Source organism: Hemitrygon akajei, chromosome 19 (assembly GCF_048418815.1).
Source record: "Hemitrygon akajei chromosome 19, sHemAka1.3, whole genome shotgun sequence".
Taxonomy (NCBI): Eukaryota; Metazoa; Chordata; class Chondrichthyes; order Myliobatiformes; family Dasyatidae; genus Hemitrygon; species Hemitrygon akajei.
In genome coordinates, this window is record NC_133142.1 from 15,732,114 (window position 1) to 15,749,454 (window position 17,341).

General features: G+C 41.8%; 1 protein-coding gene across 4 annotated transcripts in view; it reads left to right on the forward strand.

Moving 5' to 3' along the window:
• Positions 1-799: 799 nt before the first annotated feature.
• The window catches only part of tsen2 (TSEN2 tRNA splicing endonuclease subunit), a 38,113-nt gene continuing 21,571 nt past the window's right edge, over positions 800-17,341 (forward strand). The window contains exons 1-3 of one of the 4 annotated variants that reach the window (XM_073072129.1): positions 800-820; positions 4,101-4,331; positions 12,653-12,734. In XM_073072129.1, coding sequence (XP_072928230.1) covers positions 4,146-4,331; positions 12,653-12,734 — 268 coding nt within the window. In that variant the 5' untranslated portion in view covers positions 800-820; positions 4,101-4,145. Of the gene's footprint in view, positions 821-840; positions 1,157-1,418; positions 1,578-4,100; positions 4,332-12,652; positions 12,735-17,341 lie in introns of those variants that run through there. The other 3 variants (XM_073072126.1, XM_073072127.1, XM_073072128.1) reach the window with 3 other exon arrangements.

Sequence of the window (17,341 nt, forward strand, 5' to 3'; positions counted from 1 at the left end):
AGCCATCAGGCTCTTGAACAACGGGGGTTAACTACACTCATTTAAGGACTCTGTAATATTGTTATTTCATGCATGTTATTTATTGCTATTTATTTCCATCTGCATTTGCAGTTTTAGTTTACAGTTACTGTTCTATAGATTTGTTAAGTACACCCACAGAAAATGAATCTCAAGGTAGTATGTGGTGAGATTTATGTACTCTGATAAATTTTACTTTGAACTTTGATTAGGCAAAGCATGAGAGGGAGAAGGCAGGAGAATGGGGTTGAGAGGGAAATAGTTCAACCATGACAAAATGTCAGAGCAGACTTGATGGCCCGAATGGCCTAATTCTGCTCCTATGTTTAACGGTTTAACCCTAAAAAGCAGAGACTGTAACTACAAATGTTCCAAATGTGGTCTAACCAAAGTTTTATATGGTAGCAACATGACTTATACTAAACGCCTGACTGACGAATGCTGTATACCTTGTGATTTATAATGTTAGCTATGGACTTGCACCTCTAGATGTTGTTTAGTAGTGCTCCTAAAGGTTCCTGCTATTTACTGTATACAGTACTTTCATTTTGTTCTTGATCTTCCAAACATAACAAGCCCCACTTGTCTGGATCAAACCCAAATTTCCAACTGATCTATATCCTTTGACAACTATTGTTCGTGTGTATGTAAATTTTTTAGTGATTTCACCGGGGGAGTCTGAGCAGCGGCGAATCTTGTCCCTGAACAATTGCATCTTGAGTGGTTTGGGTCACGTGGAAACACCATCTTGCACTAAAAGCAGGAAATCGCAGATCGCATGCAATGTGATGCATGTTGTGAAGTAAATAGTTATTAAGGAGTGTGTTTAGTTTTGATGTTTCAGAGCACAGCAGAGTGATGTGGGAACGTCCTTGCCGCGGCGGTAGGAACGGAGAAGAGGCGAGAGCGGGCCGGCCGGCGCTATTTGAGGGTGGTGCAAGTGGCCGACCGGGGGAAGGGCAGCGCGGACCGGGGCTGATCGGCTACTCAGGGCCGTCTGCCCGTCGGTGATCGGGCAGCTGGGCTGAAAAAGGGCTGTACATCCTGAGGAGGAGGGACGGTGGGCGGAAAGGAGGAGGTATGATGGAGGATGAGTGACTGGGGGGGAGGGAAGAGCCCTCTTGACACACAGGATGAGGTAGGTGGGTGACAGGGCGAGGTGCGGTGGGGCTGCTGCTGGTGACGAGGTATAAAGTGTGAGGGTCAGGGTGATGGGGGCTGCACTCTGGTGATGGGGGATGAGGTTAGCAGGGTGCTACTGGTGATGTAGGTGAGTGAGGACTGATGAGTGGGGAGGGAGGGGTGGATGGTGTGCAGGAATATCTCAAGGTGGGGAGGGGAATACGTGCGATGGGGGAGAAAGCAAAAACGATGTGGTGAGATAGGGCAGGGAACAAGGGGCATGCAAAATTGAGGGTAAGGGAGATTCCGGTAGTAGGGAGGGGTGAGGCAAAGTATAGATGCTGGAAATCTGAAATGAAATCAAAAGCACTGGAAACACAGCGTATCTGCAGCATCTGTGAAAGAGATAGTTAAAAGTTTTGGATCGCAAGCCCTTAGTGAGTATGATGAGAGAAAGCTGGACTGTGGGGAAGGGATGTTGCATACTTGTGATAGGTGGAGAAAGGGGAAAGAGAGCGAGAGGTGGATGGGATGGAATCTTTGTTGAGAATTAGTTGGTGAAGAGTTGGGTAATCCCAGGAGCTAAAGGATAAACAACTATGACAGGAGTAGTTGTGAAGCAGAGCATGCTTAGTCTTGAGACTGAGCTGGATAAGTGTGGTAGGTGGGATCGTCAACAGAGGAGACCTCTGAAGCCTAGATCATGATATGCATCAGTACAATGAGGACCTCCTCACTCTCCCCCCCCCCCCCCAACAATTTTGTGATCTTGTCATAATAGCACATACAGTCATCTGGGATTTTAATAATAAGGTTGATGTCTGGACGAACTAACCAGAAATCCAATTTAAATCCTAACTTAACAGCGATAACATTTTTAAACTCAAATATCTGGAAGTTGTGAAGATAATTGATCTTTTTTCTAATCCATTTCACTAAATATTGTGAAGATAAGATACTTTGCTGAGGTCTGGGTTTTTAATGGTGTACTGTACCAAAATTGTGGCTTATCAAGTAACCCTGCCGATTTGACCATACTATGTGTGTATTGGAAAATGTTTGATGTGCTGCCTTTTCATTTCTGGTGTCCTGTTGGTAAGAATTAATTGCTCAGCTGGTTTGATAACAGCATCGGAGCTGTATGCCAGGGATACCTTTGAACTGCCAAGAACCTACCATATAGGACGTTCCAAGCCTCACAGGGCACTGGATCTTTTTATAGGCAGCTTTTTTAAAAACAAACATGGCAACATTGCTTTGCTGTGAAATCACACACAATATTTGTAACTGAGGCTCCACTGCTAAGCCTTGTGACTTTTCTGAAAATGGCCATTTTAAGTTTGCATTCTGTGAGTCTGTGTCAAAGCCAGGAATGGGGCAGAGGGAGGTTTGACCTAAGTCCATGTCGTAAATTCAACAATGGATAAACAAGATAATACTTTAAAATCCTGACATAAGAAACTGCAAATGCTGGAATCAATGGAGGAACTGGCTGGGTCAGGCAGCATCCATGAAGGGAAATGAACAGTCAATGTTTCAGATCAAGATCTTTCATCTGGATGGCTATTGTGAAAATGTTATTGTGAAATTCCCAGATTTTGAGATGTTAAACATTTTTTTAAAAAGCTCTTTCAAAGGCCAGCAAGGTCTCTGAGTAAACATCATCTCAAATGCCTTTTTAAAATGTTAAGGTATCAACTGGTTCCTTTTTATCTCACTGAATATTTCCTCAGGACATTAGTATAAGTTAAGTGTTTTGTTTTTGATAAATGTTAAGTGCCGGATTGCCACCATCAGATACGCTGGTTTTCAACCTGTTTAATTTACTGCACCTGTTATCAGGTGATGTCTGAGTGTGTTGGAGATGGAAGACTGTGCCCTGGCAGCATCCTGTCTGTGGGTTTGCACAGTTTTAGCGCCATCTATCTTTAAATGTGGGAAATCCCCATAGTGTGATCTATTCAGAAAAAACGCTCCAATCCATTTGTCTTTCCACTTTGGTTTTCAAAATGATGGAAGGTGTTTTGCTTGTGCTATCGGGCAACACTTAGTCAATAGCTCACTCGGTGATCTGAACTTTCAGCAACAATGTGTTCAATGGATCTGGCGAGGAGAAACTTTATTTCCTTTTATAATTTCTCATGCCTCAGACTCCAAGGGGCTTGAGTTTACTTATGTTATCTTATTTTAAAACACTTTTGCAAAAGCCCACACATTTGTTTTTTTTTATTATGCTTCATGTCAGAGAAGTGGCCGTACTACAGGACAGCCTTTGCTCTTACTGAAGCCCACCACCCCTCTGGGGCATCGGCCGCCAACAGCAGCTCACCAGAATCCTCTGTCCTGGGCCAGTCTTTCAGGTTGTCCCCAGGTGTAACCCATCTGAGATCCTTCCTCTCCCAGGCATGAGGTCCTTGGCGTCTCTCGCTCAAGGTTTTTATGGGATGGGTTTGCTGACCCCGTGCCCAACCTTCCTCCATTTGTAGCTGGGCTTGTGACCATCTGTGACAGAGTTCTTAGCTGTTACAAATACATCTAATAGTAGGGTTTGTTTAAAGTGTGCATCTGTGCCTGTTATTTAACACCCTGCTTTTATTTAGCCCTCCTATGCAGCTGGACATGGGGCATATGCAATTTAATACATTTGCAATTATTCTTATTTGGAATATACTTTATTTAAAATCTTAAATATCCCAAGATATTTTGATCACTAAATGATTCTTTTTAACTGTAATAGCTAAAAATGTAAAATGGTAAATCCTAGAAATGTTTAATGCACCGGATCGTACCTGTCTTCAATCTGAAAGCTTTTTCTCCTATTTCTATACATATGTTGCCTGACCCTCAAAATGTTTCTAGAATTTTCTGTTTTTAATCTTCTGATTAGATCAGTATTTTTTTCTTTTCCAAACTATATTCAAAGGTGTTTGAAACTAACTCCCATGTTTTCATTTTTTAAGATACCACCTGTTACCTAAAGTTACTCTAAAGGACTCCTTTGTACAATGACGGAAGCAGTATTTCAAGCACCAAAAAGAAAGAGAAGAGTGTACGAGTCTTATGAAGCGCCTTTTCCCTTGTTAACTGAAGAAGGCACCATTTCAAATGAGCAAGAACATCATTATGCTGAAATGATAAATAACAATGTAATTGTGAGAAAGCCAGAGAGCATACAGACCCTGTATGGAAAGGTATTTCGGGAATTGCTGCTATTTTCAGTACATGTTTGTGATTGGACTTTCACAATTTGTAGAGGGTATAAATTTGGAACTGCAGTAAATAGTGAAGAGACAGTAAAGTGATTTAAAGAGGACTTGGGTGTGTTAATGGAATGGTGAAACCTGTGGCAGATGACTTGAAGTCGTACAGTGATACAGCATAGAAAAAGACCTTTCAGCCCAGCCAGTCTATGCCCAGCTAAGCTAGCCCCATTTGCCTGTGTTTGGCCCATATTCATCTAACCCTTTCCTACTTACAATTGCAAGAAAAAGTTTGTAAACCCTTTGCATTACCTGGTTTTCTGCATTGAATTAAATCAACTTTATTACTTGCATCCTTCCTATACATGAGTAAAAATCGTTGTGTTACGACTCCATCTAAATGTGTAATTTATAGTAGTTTATAATAAATAGTATGTACAATAGGACAGTCAATATAACAGAAATAAAATTGTATCAACGTGAATTAATCAGCCTGGTGGAAGAAGTTGTCCTGGAGCCTGTTGGTCCTGGCTTTTATGCTGCAGTACCATTTCCCCGATAGTAGCCGCTGAAGCAGTTTGTGGTTGGGGTGACTCGGGTCCCCAATGATCCTTCGGGCCCTTTTTACACACCTGTCTTTGTAAATGTCCTGAACAGTGGGAAGTTCACATCTACAGATGCTCTGTGCTGTCCACACCACTCTGCAGAGTCCTGTGATTGAGGGAAGTACAGTTCCCATACCAGACAGTGATGCAGCCAGTCAGGATGCTCTCAATTGTGCCGCTGGAGAAAGTTAGGATTTGGGGGCCCAAATCAAACTCCTTCAACTGTCTGAGGTGAAAGAGGCACTGTTGTGCTTTCTTCACCACCCAGCTGGTGTGTACAGACCACGTGAGATCTTCAGTGATGTGTATGCCAAGGTGATCACCTTCTCAACCCCAGATCCATTGATGTCAATAGGGGTTAGCCTGACTCCATTCCTCCTGTAGTCTACAACCAGCTCCTTTGTTTTTGCGACATTAAGGGAGAGGTTGTTTTCTTGGCACCACTGTGTCAAGGTGATGACTTCTTCTCTGTAAGTTGCCTCATTATTACTTGAGATTAGGCCAATCAGTATAGTGTCATCAGCAAATTTAATTAGCAGATTGGAGCTGTGGGTGGTGACACAGTCATGGGTATACAGAGAGTACAAGAGGGGGCTTAGGACACAGCCCTGAGGGGCACCTGTGTCGAGGGGCAGAGGTGAGGGAGACCACACTGAGCACCTGCCGGCAATCTGACAGGAAGTCCAGGATCCAGCTACACAAGGCAGGGTGAAGGCAGAGGTCTGAGTTTCTCGTCTTGCCTGGAGGGAACTGTAGTCCAAGTACAGCATTCTCACATAAGCATCTCTCTTCTCCAGGCGTGTAAGGATAGTGTGTAGAGCTATGACTATTGCATCATCTGACGATCTGTTGTGTGGGTAGGCCAATTGCACGGGGTCCAGAGTGGATGGTAGCATGCTGCAGATGAGTCCTTGACCAGCCTCTCAAAGCAATTGCATATTATTGATCTGAGTGCGACAGGACGCCAGTTCTTCAGACATGTTACCTTGGTCTTTTTAGGTAGAGGAACAATGGTGGATGTTTTGAAGCAGGAGGGCACTCTACACTGGGAGAGGGAAAGATTAGAAATGTCTGTAAACACACCTGCCAGTTGTGCCGCGCGCATCCTGAGTACCCGCCCTGGGATGCTGTCTGGTCCCGCAGCCTTGCGACTGTCCACCTGTTGGAAACACCGGCGTACTTCAGCCTCAGGGATGACCAAGCTGCAGGTCACTTCAGTGTCTCCCCTCAGGGGCTCAGTGTCAGCAACATCGAATCAAGCATAAAAAAGATTTAGCTCATCTGGGCGAGAGGCAGCGATGTTGGATGTTGGAAACTCCACTACGTTTAGCTTTGAAGTCTGTGAAGGTGTGCAGACCTTGCCATAAGCTGCGTGTGTTGTTGGTGGAGAGTTGTGACTGGATCTTGTCCTTGTATTGTTTCGCTGACTTGATGACTTTGCGCAGATTGCAGCTGCATTTCATGAGTTTCTATTGGTCACTGGCAACATAAGCTCTGTGTTGCACAGTAAGTGCTGCTCGCTCGGAACTGTTGACCCAGGGTTTCTGGTTTGGATAGATCCTGACCGATTACTGGGGGCAACATCCCCAATGCACTTCCGGATGAAACACGTGACCTCAGAGACATCCTCATCATGAAAGACATTCCAGTTGACATCATCAAAGCCGTCCTGTAGCATGAAGACCGGTTGGTCGGACCAACAGTGAACGGTTTTAACTATGGTTGCCTCTTGTTTCAGCTTCTGCCTGTACCTTGGCAGCAACAAGATGGAGGAGTGATCCGATTTTCCAAATGGCGGGCAGAGGAGTGCTTTGTAAGCATTGTGGAAGGGCGAGTAGCAGTGGTTGAGTATGCTATCTCCCTGTGTGCCCATCTAGATGTGTTGACAAAATTTTGAGAGACTTTAGTCAGTAGCGCTCTCTTAAAGTCATCGGCAACGATGAAAGCAGCCTCCGGGTGTGCAGTCTGATCTTCATCTACGTTGCAATAATAGACGAACATAATCTGCCTAAATTAATAATGCACAAACAATTGTACTTCTCATCAATACTGAGTACGCCATTTAAACAATCAAAAAAGTATGTGAAACTCTGGGGTAATGCTATCTACAAAATCCATTTGGAATCAGATGTTCCGATCAATGAGATGAGATTGGAGGTGTGGGTCGCAGAGGTGCTCTGCCCTATTTTTAAAAAAGTCACAAAGTCAGGTTACTGACGGAGCCTGCTCTTGTTAGGAAGATCTGTTTATGTGCACCATGCCTTGATCAAAACAACTTTCAGAGGACCTTAGAAGAAATGTAGAGATGCATGAAGCTGGAAAAGGCTATAAAAGCATTTCTAAAGACCTGAGTGTTCATCAGTCCACAGTAAGAGAAATTGCAACAAGACAATGATCTGAAACACAAGAGTAAATCAACCAGAATGGTTTAAAAAGAAGAAAATTTGTGTTTTGGAATGGCCAAGTCAAAGTGCAGATCTTGCCCCAATTGAGATGCTGGGCATGACCTGAAAATAGCTGTTCATGCAAGATATCCCAGAAATACCGATGAAATAAAACAATTTTGTCTGGAGGAATGGTATAAAATTCCTCCTCACCATTGTGCAAGTCTGATCAGCAGCTATAAGAAATGTTTGGTGGAGGTTATTGCTGCTAAAGGAGGTTCTACCAGTTCTACACTGCTGTTATTGAGTCTGTCCTGTGCACCTCCATCATTGTGTGGTTTGGAGCCGCCACCAAGCAGGATAGAACCAGACTACAGCGCACAGTGAGGACTGCCGAGCGCATCATTGGAGCCTCCCTGCCCTCTATTGTGGACCTGTACTCTTCCAGGTTGAAGAAGAGTGCGGGGAACATCATAAAGGACTCCTCCCATCCTGCGCACGGACTGTTTGATCTGCTTCCGTCTGGTAGGCGCTTCAGATCCCTCCAGACTAAGACTAATAGGCACTGGAGAAGTTTTTTCCCTACTGCGGTCACTTTGCTGAACAGTTAACTGCCGGCTAACTATTACTTGGATTGCACTACCTGTATGTATAATCTATATTTTCATTTATATTTATCATTATTATTGTTACGAGCAGAGAGACAACATCTGCTGGAAGTAAATTCCTTGTATGTGCATAGGTACTTGGCGATTAAAGTCTGATTCTGATTCTGATTAAATACAAGGGTTCACATACTTTTTCCACCCTGGACTATAAATGATTAAACAGTGTGTCTAATAAAGACATGAAAAGTACAATTGTGTTTTGGCAGATTGTGTTTGTCTATTATGGTAACTTAGATGAAAATCAGACTACATTTTATGAGTAATTAATGCGAAAACCAGATAATTGCAAAGGGTTCACAGACTTTTTCTTGCAACTGTATGTAGATGTTCAAGTGTCTTTTAGTGAATTTCAACACAGCAGAATGTAAGATGATGTTCTTTAGAGCAGCTAAGTATTACAGTTTCCGACCACTGTCTGTAAGAAGTTTGTACGTTCTCCCTGTGATCACATGGGTTTCCTCCAGGTGCTCGGGTTTCCTCCCACAGTCCAAAAATATACCTGTTGGTAGGTTAGTTGATCATTGTAAACTATCCTATGATCAGGCTAGGGTTAAATCGGGGGTTGTTAGGTGGCACAGCTTGAAGGGTCGGAAGGGCCTATTCCACACTGTGTCTCAATAAATAAATAATGTTTTTAATATTTTATTTATAATTTTCTACAAACTACGACGAAGAAAAGAAAATCAATAATATATATAGAAGGATCATTGCCATATAAACAAAAATAACAATAATACATGTCTTAACAAATGAGCAAGTCACCCATAGTAAAAAAGGAAAAAAAAGAGAAAAAGAAAGAAAAGCACCCAATCCATCACCTATCCAACTCCAAGCTAACCATCATATGAGATACACTTTTATTACCCCAGAACTACATATTGTAATAAAAAAAAGGGGCGGGCAGCCAGCTACCTGATCAGAAAAAAACAAAAGTCAAAAAAAAGCTGGAAATGTAATGGTTCGATTATCAAGGGAAAAAAGAACAAACACCTGTCAATCTAGGTGAGAGTTATGAAAATATTCGAGAAAAGATCCCCACACCCTATGAAACTTTATGTCTGAATTAGAAAGTGGGTAGTGAATCTTTTCGAGATCTAAGCAAGACATAATATCCCTAAACCATTGAGCATGGGTAGGGGGAACTACATCTCTCCATTTAAGGAGTACTGCTCGTCTGGCTAGAAGAGAGGCAAAAGACAATGTTTGCTGTTTAGCCGGGGTCAAATGCTTGTCAGGGTCTCGAAGAATACCAAAAAGAGCGATCAAAGGATCAGGTTCCAAATGACAATTTAATATAGAAGATAAAGTTAAAAAAGCATCTTTCCAAAATTTTTCCAGAGTAGGACAGGCCCAATACAAATGGAAAAGGGAGGCCTCACCTCCTTTGCATTTGTCACACCAGGGACTAATATCAGGATAGAACTTCGCCAATTTGGTTTTGGACATATGAGCCCTGTGGACGACTTTAAACTGCAGGAGACAATGACGAGCACATAAAGAGATTGAATTGACGGATTTAAGAATTGAATCCCAAACCTTGTCGGACAAAGAAAAACCTAAGTCATGCTCCCAAGCAGTTTTAATTTTATCACAAGGGGCTCATCTGAGAATCATAAATTTAACACGAATAGTAGAAATTACGCCTTTGCCCAAGGAGTTCAATTGAAGAAACAAGTCTACAACATTTTTATCAGGTTGTTCAGGAAAATGTGGTATTAAAGGGCTAATAAAATGTCTAATTTGAAGGTATCTAAAAAAATGAGTATTCGGTAAATTAAACTTTATAGACAACTGTTCAAAAGACGCAAACCGATTGTCTGTAAAAAGATCTTCAAAACGCCTGATACCTCTCCTACACCAGTCTTGGAATGTGGAATCCTGCATAGACGGTTGAAATAAATGATTGTATAGAATAGGACTAGAGAGGGAAAAACTATAAAGACCATGGTATTTTCTAAATTGAGCCCATATTCTCAAAGTATGCCTGATTACAGGATTAATAATAGATTTTGGCAATTGGCAAGGAAGAACAAATCCAAGTAAAGCTGGAATAGATAATTTCTTATAAGCGTTTAATTCCATTGCCACCCATGTTGGACAAACAGACTGATTATAAAAGTAGGACCAGAAGATAATATTACGAATATTGGTTGCCCAATAATATGAACGAAAATTAGGCAACGCCAAGCCACCTTCTCTTTTAGGCTTTTGGAGATGAGCTTTATTGAGTCTGGGCTGTTTACCCTTCCATAGGTATGATGAGATAATAGAATCTAAAGAATCAATAAAAAACTTTAGGAATAAATATAGGTAAAGATTGAAATAAGTATAAAGATTTAGGGAGAATATACATTTTAATTACATTAATTTGCCCAATTAAAGACATGGAGAGAGGTGACCACTGTGCTAATCTCTGTTTTGTAAAATTTAAAAGATTATTGAAATTCTCATCGAACAATCGATTATACTTCCTTGTTACGATAATACCAAGATAAGTAAAACAATTGTTTACTACTTTAAAAGGGAGATTGTGAAATTCTAATTCTTGTGCTTCCTTATTTATCGGAAAAAGTTCACTCTTATGTAGATTAAGTTTGTATCCGGATAGCTGACTAAATTTATTGAGAAGTGAAAACAACAAAGGTAAGGAGGTGGTCGGGTTTGATATAAAAAGTAACAAATCATCGGCGTATAGAGAGACTTTGTGTTCAAAACCGCCCCTCCAGATCCCAGTCAGTTCAGTACAACTGCAAAATGCAATTGCCAATGGCTCGATAGCCAGATCAAATAACAGAGGGCTTAAAGGGCATCCCTGTCAGGTGCCACGTTTAAGATCAAACGGTTGGGATTGCTGGGAATTAGTCAAAACTGATGCAATCGGATGGGAATATAGTAACTTAATCCACTTAATAAAATTATATCCAAAATCAAATTTTTCTAAAACTGCAAATAAATAGTGCCACTCCACCCGATCAAACGCCTTTTCGGCATCAGGAGAGATAAAACATTCAGGGTCCCTGATGAAGATGAATATAGAATATTAAAAAGATGTCTAATATTGAAAAAGGGAAGACGATTTTTAATAAAGCCAGATCCTACGGGCCAAAATTTTAGTTAAAATTTTAGCATCTACATTTAATAGAGAAATCGGCCTGTATGAAGCACATTCTAATGGATCCTTGCCTTTTTTTCGCTAAAAGAATGATACAAGCCTCATCAAATGTTGCAGGCAATTTATTTTGTTTAAAAGAATCAGAAAAAACTAAACTAAGTTGGGATAAGAGCAATGAGGAAAATGATTTTTAAAATTCTGTAGAGAACCCATCAGGACCAGGAGATTTACCAGGCTGCAAAGCAGAAATAGCAGAGGATATTTCCTCTAAGGATAATGGCTCCTTCAATTTATGTTTAAGATCAGAAGAAAGTTTAGGAATATTTAAACTATCTAAAAATTGCATAACAGTAGTGTTACCATTAAAGGATTCAGAGGTGTAAAGTGGAGAGTAAAAATTCCTGAATGTATCATTAATTTCAGACTGGTCCACACTAATATTCCCATTACTCATTTGAATTTTAGTGATGTGTTGTTTTGCTTTAGAGCGCCTAAGTTGGTTAACTAAGGACTTACTAGATTTATCCCCGTGAATATAGAACTTATTCTGACTGCCCAAAAGTTGACGTTCAATTGGATAAGTAGAAATAAGATTAAATTTAGTTTGAAGTTCCATTCTTTTCTTATATAACTCCAGATCCTTGACCTGGGCGTATAATTTGGTCTATAGCTTTAATCTGATTGATCAGTTCTAAACGTTCTTTGTGAGTCTTTCTTTTCAATAATGTTTTAAAGAAAGTGCAGAACAGGGAGATGTGGGGAGTTTTTGTACAATTTTTTAAATTTGATGGCAGAATGTTAAAAAAATGAACGGTGGAAGTGGAAATTTACCAAACTTCTTTTTAAAAAATGACTCCAGCCCCAACTGCAATACTGTGTTCAATTCTATCCACAAGGGATCCATTTCTTTCGCTGCTGCTGGGTCTAAAATTTCTGAGCAAACAATATCACCAGAAGAATTGCTGTGGTTGAACAAGGTAGTTGGCCATCATCTTCTCGAGGGCAATTAGGAGCGAGTGATAAATGATACATTTGCTTGCACTGACCACCACAATACATATACAACAAAAGAAACACCACTTGGCATGAGGATGCAGAAGATATTCCCCCAAAGGGAGAAACCAGAATTGTTCCTGCGGTAGAAAAAAAACACAGAAATAATTTAATATAAATGCTTAAAATGGTGACTGGCTGATTCGGGGGGAAAAAAATAAACCCATTCAGTGACTAAAAGTTCAATAGCAGAGTGGACAGATTTAAGGTGATTGGCAAAGAAAATAGAAGACAAGGTGAAGGAAATAGTTTTAATGCAACCTTTGATTAGGATTTGAAATGTTCTGCCTGAGGGTGGTGGACTGAGTAGAGAATCAGATTCATTGAAACTGACTTGCACATCATGAAAGGTGTTGTTTTGTGTCAACAGTACAGTCCAAAAGTAGCCCCATGTATTTTTTTATTGCCTTGTTGTAGTTTTATGCAATCTGTTAAATCAAATTTGAGAGTAAACGTTTGCTGGTTTTGAAGTTGTTCATTTTGTTTAAAGGGTTATTTTGGAAAAGGGGTGCTCTCAAGAAGCAGACCAGATTACAATATTTCAGACCCTGCCTTACTTGCCAAATGGAAAGGTAATAATTTTTAAAGCCTTTTTTTTTTGATCAGATTGTTTTTATCTATAATAGCTGACTACTAGTGTGTCGTATTTCATGACTCTTGCAGTAAAGTATAGCTTGCTGAATAATATTTTGACAAATTGGATTAAATCAATGCCAAGAACAGATGGGTTCCATTAGTAATGCCTTTTCTGGAAAATAATTTTATTTCCTCCCCACCCCGCCCCCCGGTGGTTCAAAGAGGACACATCAGTTGTGTCAGCAAGAAATTGGTAGTGGTGTAAAGCAACATTAGTCCCTGGCCAAATCTTTGAACTAGCTGATGGATAGTGTGCACATCTGTTTTGGGTATCATTTATGGTATTCCCTCAATCCAATTGATAAGATGGGGTCATCGGGAACTTGCAACTTGACATTGCATTATATGTCGCTTTTCAAATTCATAGGCTATTTTAAAGTGACATCATAAAGCATTGAAATGTGTTTGTAAAATCTGATTGCTTTGCATTAAAACCATGTAAAATACAAGATCTTTGGAAGATTTTATCTTTTCTAGCTTTTTGCCATCTGGTGCTCCCCAGCCCCAGTCATTCAATTAAAAATAGGCAAATACATTTTCTGCTTTTCGGCTTGCAGTGCTTTTCAACACAGTGTTATGAACCAAACCATTCCTCTCGGGGCAGTGTGACACACAACCCTGAAGCTTGGCATTTAATTGACTCCATAAATTATATCACTGGTAAATCCCTCCCAACCATTAAGCACATCTACATGAAACATTGCCATAGAAAAGCAACATTCATCATCAAAGATCCTCACCACCCAGGCTGTGCTCTTTTCTTGCTGCTGCCATTTGATAGAAGGTACAAGAGCCTCAGGACTCGCACCACCAGATTCAAGAGCAATAACTACCCTTCAACCATCAGGCTCATGAACAAAAGTGGATAACTACACTCATTGTTATTTCATGCTCATTATTTATTTATTGTCCGCATTTACAGTTTGCTATTTACATTTCCTGATGTTTACAGTTACAGTTCTATAGATTTGCTGAGTATGCCCACAGAAAAAGAATCTCAGGGTTGTATGTGGTGACATGTATGTACTCTGATAATAAATTTTACTTTGATCTTTGTATGTTAAGGCTGGAAGCCTTTCTTTAATAGGGCAAATGTGATCAGTAGTGTAGCAGTTAGCGTGACGCTATTACAACTCGGGGTGTTCCAGAGTTCAATTCTGGTGCTGTTCTGTAAGGAGTCTCTATACCTCCTTCCCGTGGAATGCGTGGATTTTCCCCAGATGTTTTGCTTTGCACCCAAAGACATACTGAGTAGGTTAATTGGTTGTTGTAAATTGTCCCGTGCTTAAGTTAGGATTAAATTGGAGTTGTGGGGTTGTTTGAAATGTGTGGAAGGGGCTATTCCACGCTGTATCACTAAATAAATAAATGAAGTAAGACAAGTAGTACAGTTTGAGGATTACAAAGGAAATGGGACTCATTAATTATTTTTTTCAGATTTGTGTGTATGGTCCTCGGCTAAGAGAGCAGTTTTCTGAAGTCCAAAAGTACCATGGCTTTCTGTCTGTATTTGCACATTTTGACTTTTCAGACGAAGGCTAAAATATTGTGTATGCTGGATCGTAGCTTGCATCCTGAATTCAGTGATGATTTTATTTAATTGCATCCAGCAGAGGACTTCGCAAAAGTGCCGTTGCATTTGCAGTGAGTGCACTTGCGAGAAGGTGGAGCTAATGAGTTTGATGAACCCATCCTCAAAATGTACAGCAGCAGCAGGGGTCAAAGGCATCTTATCTCAGAGTGGAGACCAAATGAGGGAAAGAAAAGTTTCTTATCTATTGGCATTACTGACCCTGAGACTCCAATTTAAGTAATTTAAAAAGGCTGAATAGCTGAGAGACTACCAATTAGTGCTAAAGTTTAGTATATAACAAAGGCTGGATTATGTATTTTGTTGTATTTATGATATGAACAGTGATAAAAGATGGACTTTGTTAAATATTCTCTATCCCTTTGTGAACTCTAAATTAGGCAGTTAACATGCCTTACAATTTACTGTCTAAGTGATTGAAGATTGCATCTGATAGCGTGTGCAAAATCATGATATACTGTCTATATGAGAAGGGGTCTACTATTACAATCAACTGACCAGGGCTATTGCTTAATTAGATAATTGGGCCATTAAGGTGCTCCACAGCTTTAAGGAGATGAAATCTGCTTACAGGAGTGGCTGGTAACAACAAATCTAAATGAATGTCTCCTGTCAATACTGTGAATTTTTAACAACAGCAGTAAACTTGGTTGCAATTTGTGCACCGTGTCAGCCCAATGAAGAAAAAGGAATTGGACAACACACACAAAATGCTGGTGGAACACAGCAGGCCAGGCAGCATCTATAGGAAGAAGCACTGTCGACGTTTTGGGCCGAGACCCTTTGTCAGGACTAACTGAAAGGAGAGATACTAAGAGATTTGAAAGTAGTGGGGGGAGGGGGAAATGCGAAATGATAGGAGAAGACCGGAGGGGGTGGGATGAAGCAAAGAGCTGGAAAGGTGATTGGCGAAAGTGATACAGAGCTGGAGAAGGGAAAGGATCATGGGACGGGAGGCCTCAAGAGAAAGAAAGGGGGAGGGGGGAGCACCAGAGGGAGATGGAGAACAGGCAGGGTGATGGGCAGAGAGAGAGAAAAAAAACAAACAAAATGTCAGGGATAGGGTAAGAAGGGGAGGAGGGGCATTAACGGAAGTTAGAGAAGTCAATGTTCATGCCATCAGGTTGGAGGCTTCCCAGCCGGTGTATAAGATGTTGTTCCTCCAACCTGAGTGTGGCTTCATCTTGATAGTAGAGGAGGCCATGGATAGACATATCAGAATGGGAACGGGACGTGGAATTAAAATTTGTGGCCACTGGGAGATCCTGCTTTCTCTGGCGGACCGAGCGTAGGTGTTCAGCGAAAAGGTCTCCCAGTCTGCGTCAGGTCTCACCAATATATAAAAGGCCACATCGGGAGCACCGGACGCAGTATACCACACCAGCCGACTCACAGGTGAAGTGTCGCCTCACCTGGAAGGACTGTCTGGGGCCCTGAATGGTGGTGAGGGAGGAAGTGTAAGGGAAGGTGTAGCACTTGTTCCACTTACAAGGATAAGTGCCAGGAGGGAGATCGGTGGGAAGGGATGGGGGGGGGGACGAGTGGACAAGGGAGACACCTCCTTCGTCCTGGAATGAAAAGCCTCATCCTGAGAGCAGATGCATCGGAGATGGATTTGTGAGAAGGGGATAGCATTTTTGCAAGAGACAGGGTGGGAAGAGGAATAGTCCAGATAGCTGTCTACTATATCTACTATAAGCCTACAGACTCTCACAGCTACCTGGACTATTCCTCTTCCCACCCTGTCTCTTGCAAAAATGCTATCCCCTTCTCACAAATCCGTCTCCGCTGCCTCTGCTCTCAGGATGAGGCCTTTCATTCCAGGACGAAGGAGATGTCTTCCTTTTTTAAACAAAGGGTCTTCCCTTCTTCCACCATCAACTCTGCTCTCAAACGCATCTCTCCCATTTCTCGCACATCTGCCCTCACCCCATCCGCCCGCCACCCCACTCGGGATAGGGTTCCCCTTGTCCTCACCTACCACCCCACCAGCCTCCGGGTCCAAAGTATAATTCTCCGTAACTTCCGCCACCTCCAACGGGATCCCACTACCAAGCACATCTTTCCCTCCCCACCTCTTTCTGCTTTCCGCAGGGACCGCTCCCTATGCAACTCCCTTGTCCACTCGTCCGGTATGGTATACTGGTATGGTATGGTATACTGGTCTGGTGTGGTATACTGCGTCCGGTGCTCCCGATGTGGCCTTTTATATATTGGTGAGACCCGACGCAGACTGGGAGACCGTTTCGCTGAACACCTACGCTCGGTCCGCCAGAGAAAGCAGGATCTACCAGTGGCCACAAATTTTAATTCCACGTCCCATTCCCATTCTGATATGTCTATCCATGGCCTCCTCTACTATCAAGATGAAGCCACACTCAGGTTGGAGGAACAACATCTTATACACCGGCTGGGAAGCCTCCAACCTGATGGCATGAACATTGACTTCTCTAACTTCCGTTAATGCCCCTCCTCCCCTTCTTACCCTATCCCTGACATTTTGTTTGTTTTTTTTCTCTCTCTCTGCCCATCACCCTGCCTGTTCTCCATCTCCCTCTGGCGCTCCCCCCTCCCCCTTTCTTTCTCTTGAGGCCTCCCGTCCCATGATCCTTTCCCTTCTCCAGCTCTGTATCACTTTCGCCAATCACCTTTCCAGCTCTTTGCTTCATCCCACCCCCTCTGGACTTCTCCTATCATTTCGCATTTCCCCCTCCCCCCACTACTTTCAAATCTCTTAGTATCTCTCCTTTCAGTTAGTCCTGACAAAGGGTCTCAGCCCAAAACGTCGACAGTGCTTCTCCTATAGCTGCTGCCAGGCCTGCTGTGTTCCACCAGCATTTTGTGTGTGTTGCTTGAATTTCCAGCATCTGCAGATTTCCTTGTGTTTGCTCTTTAAAAAGGAATCGGATTCAGGTTTAATATCACTGACAAATGTCATGAAATTTGTTGTTA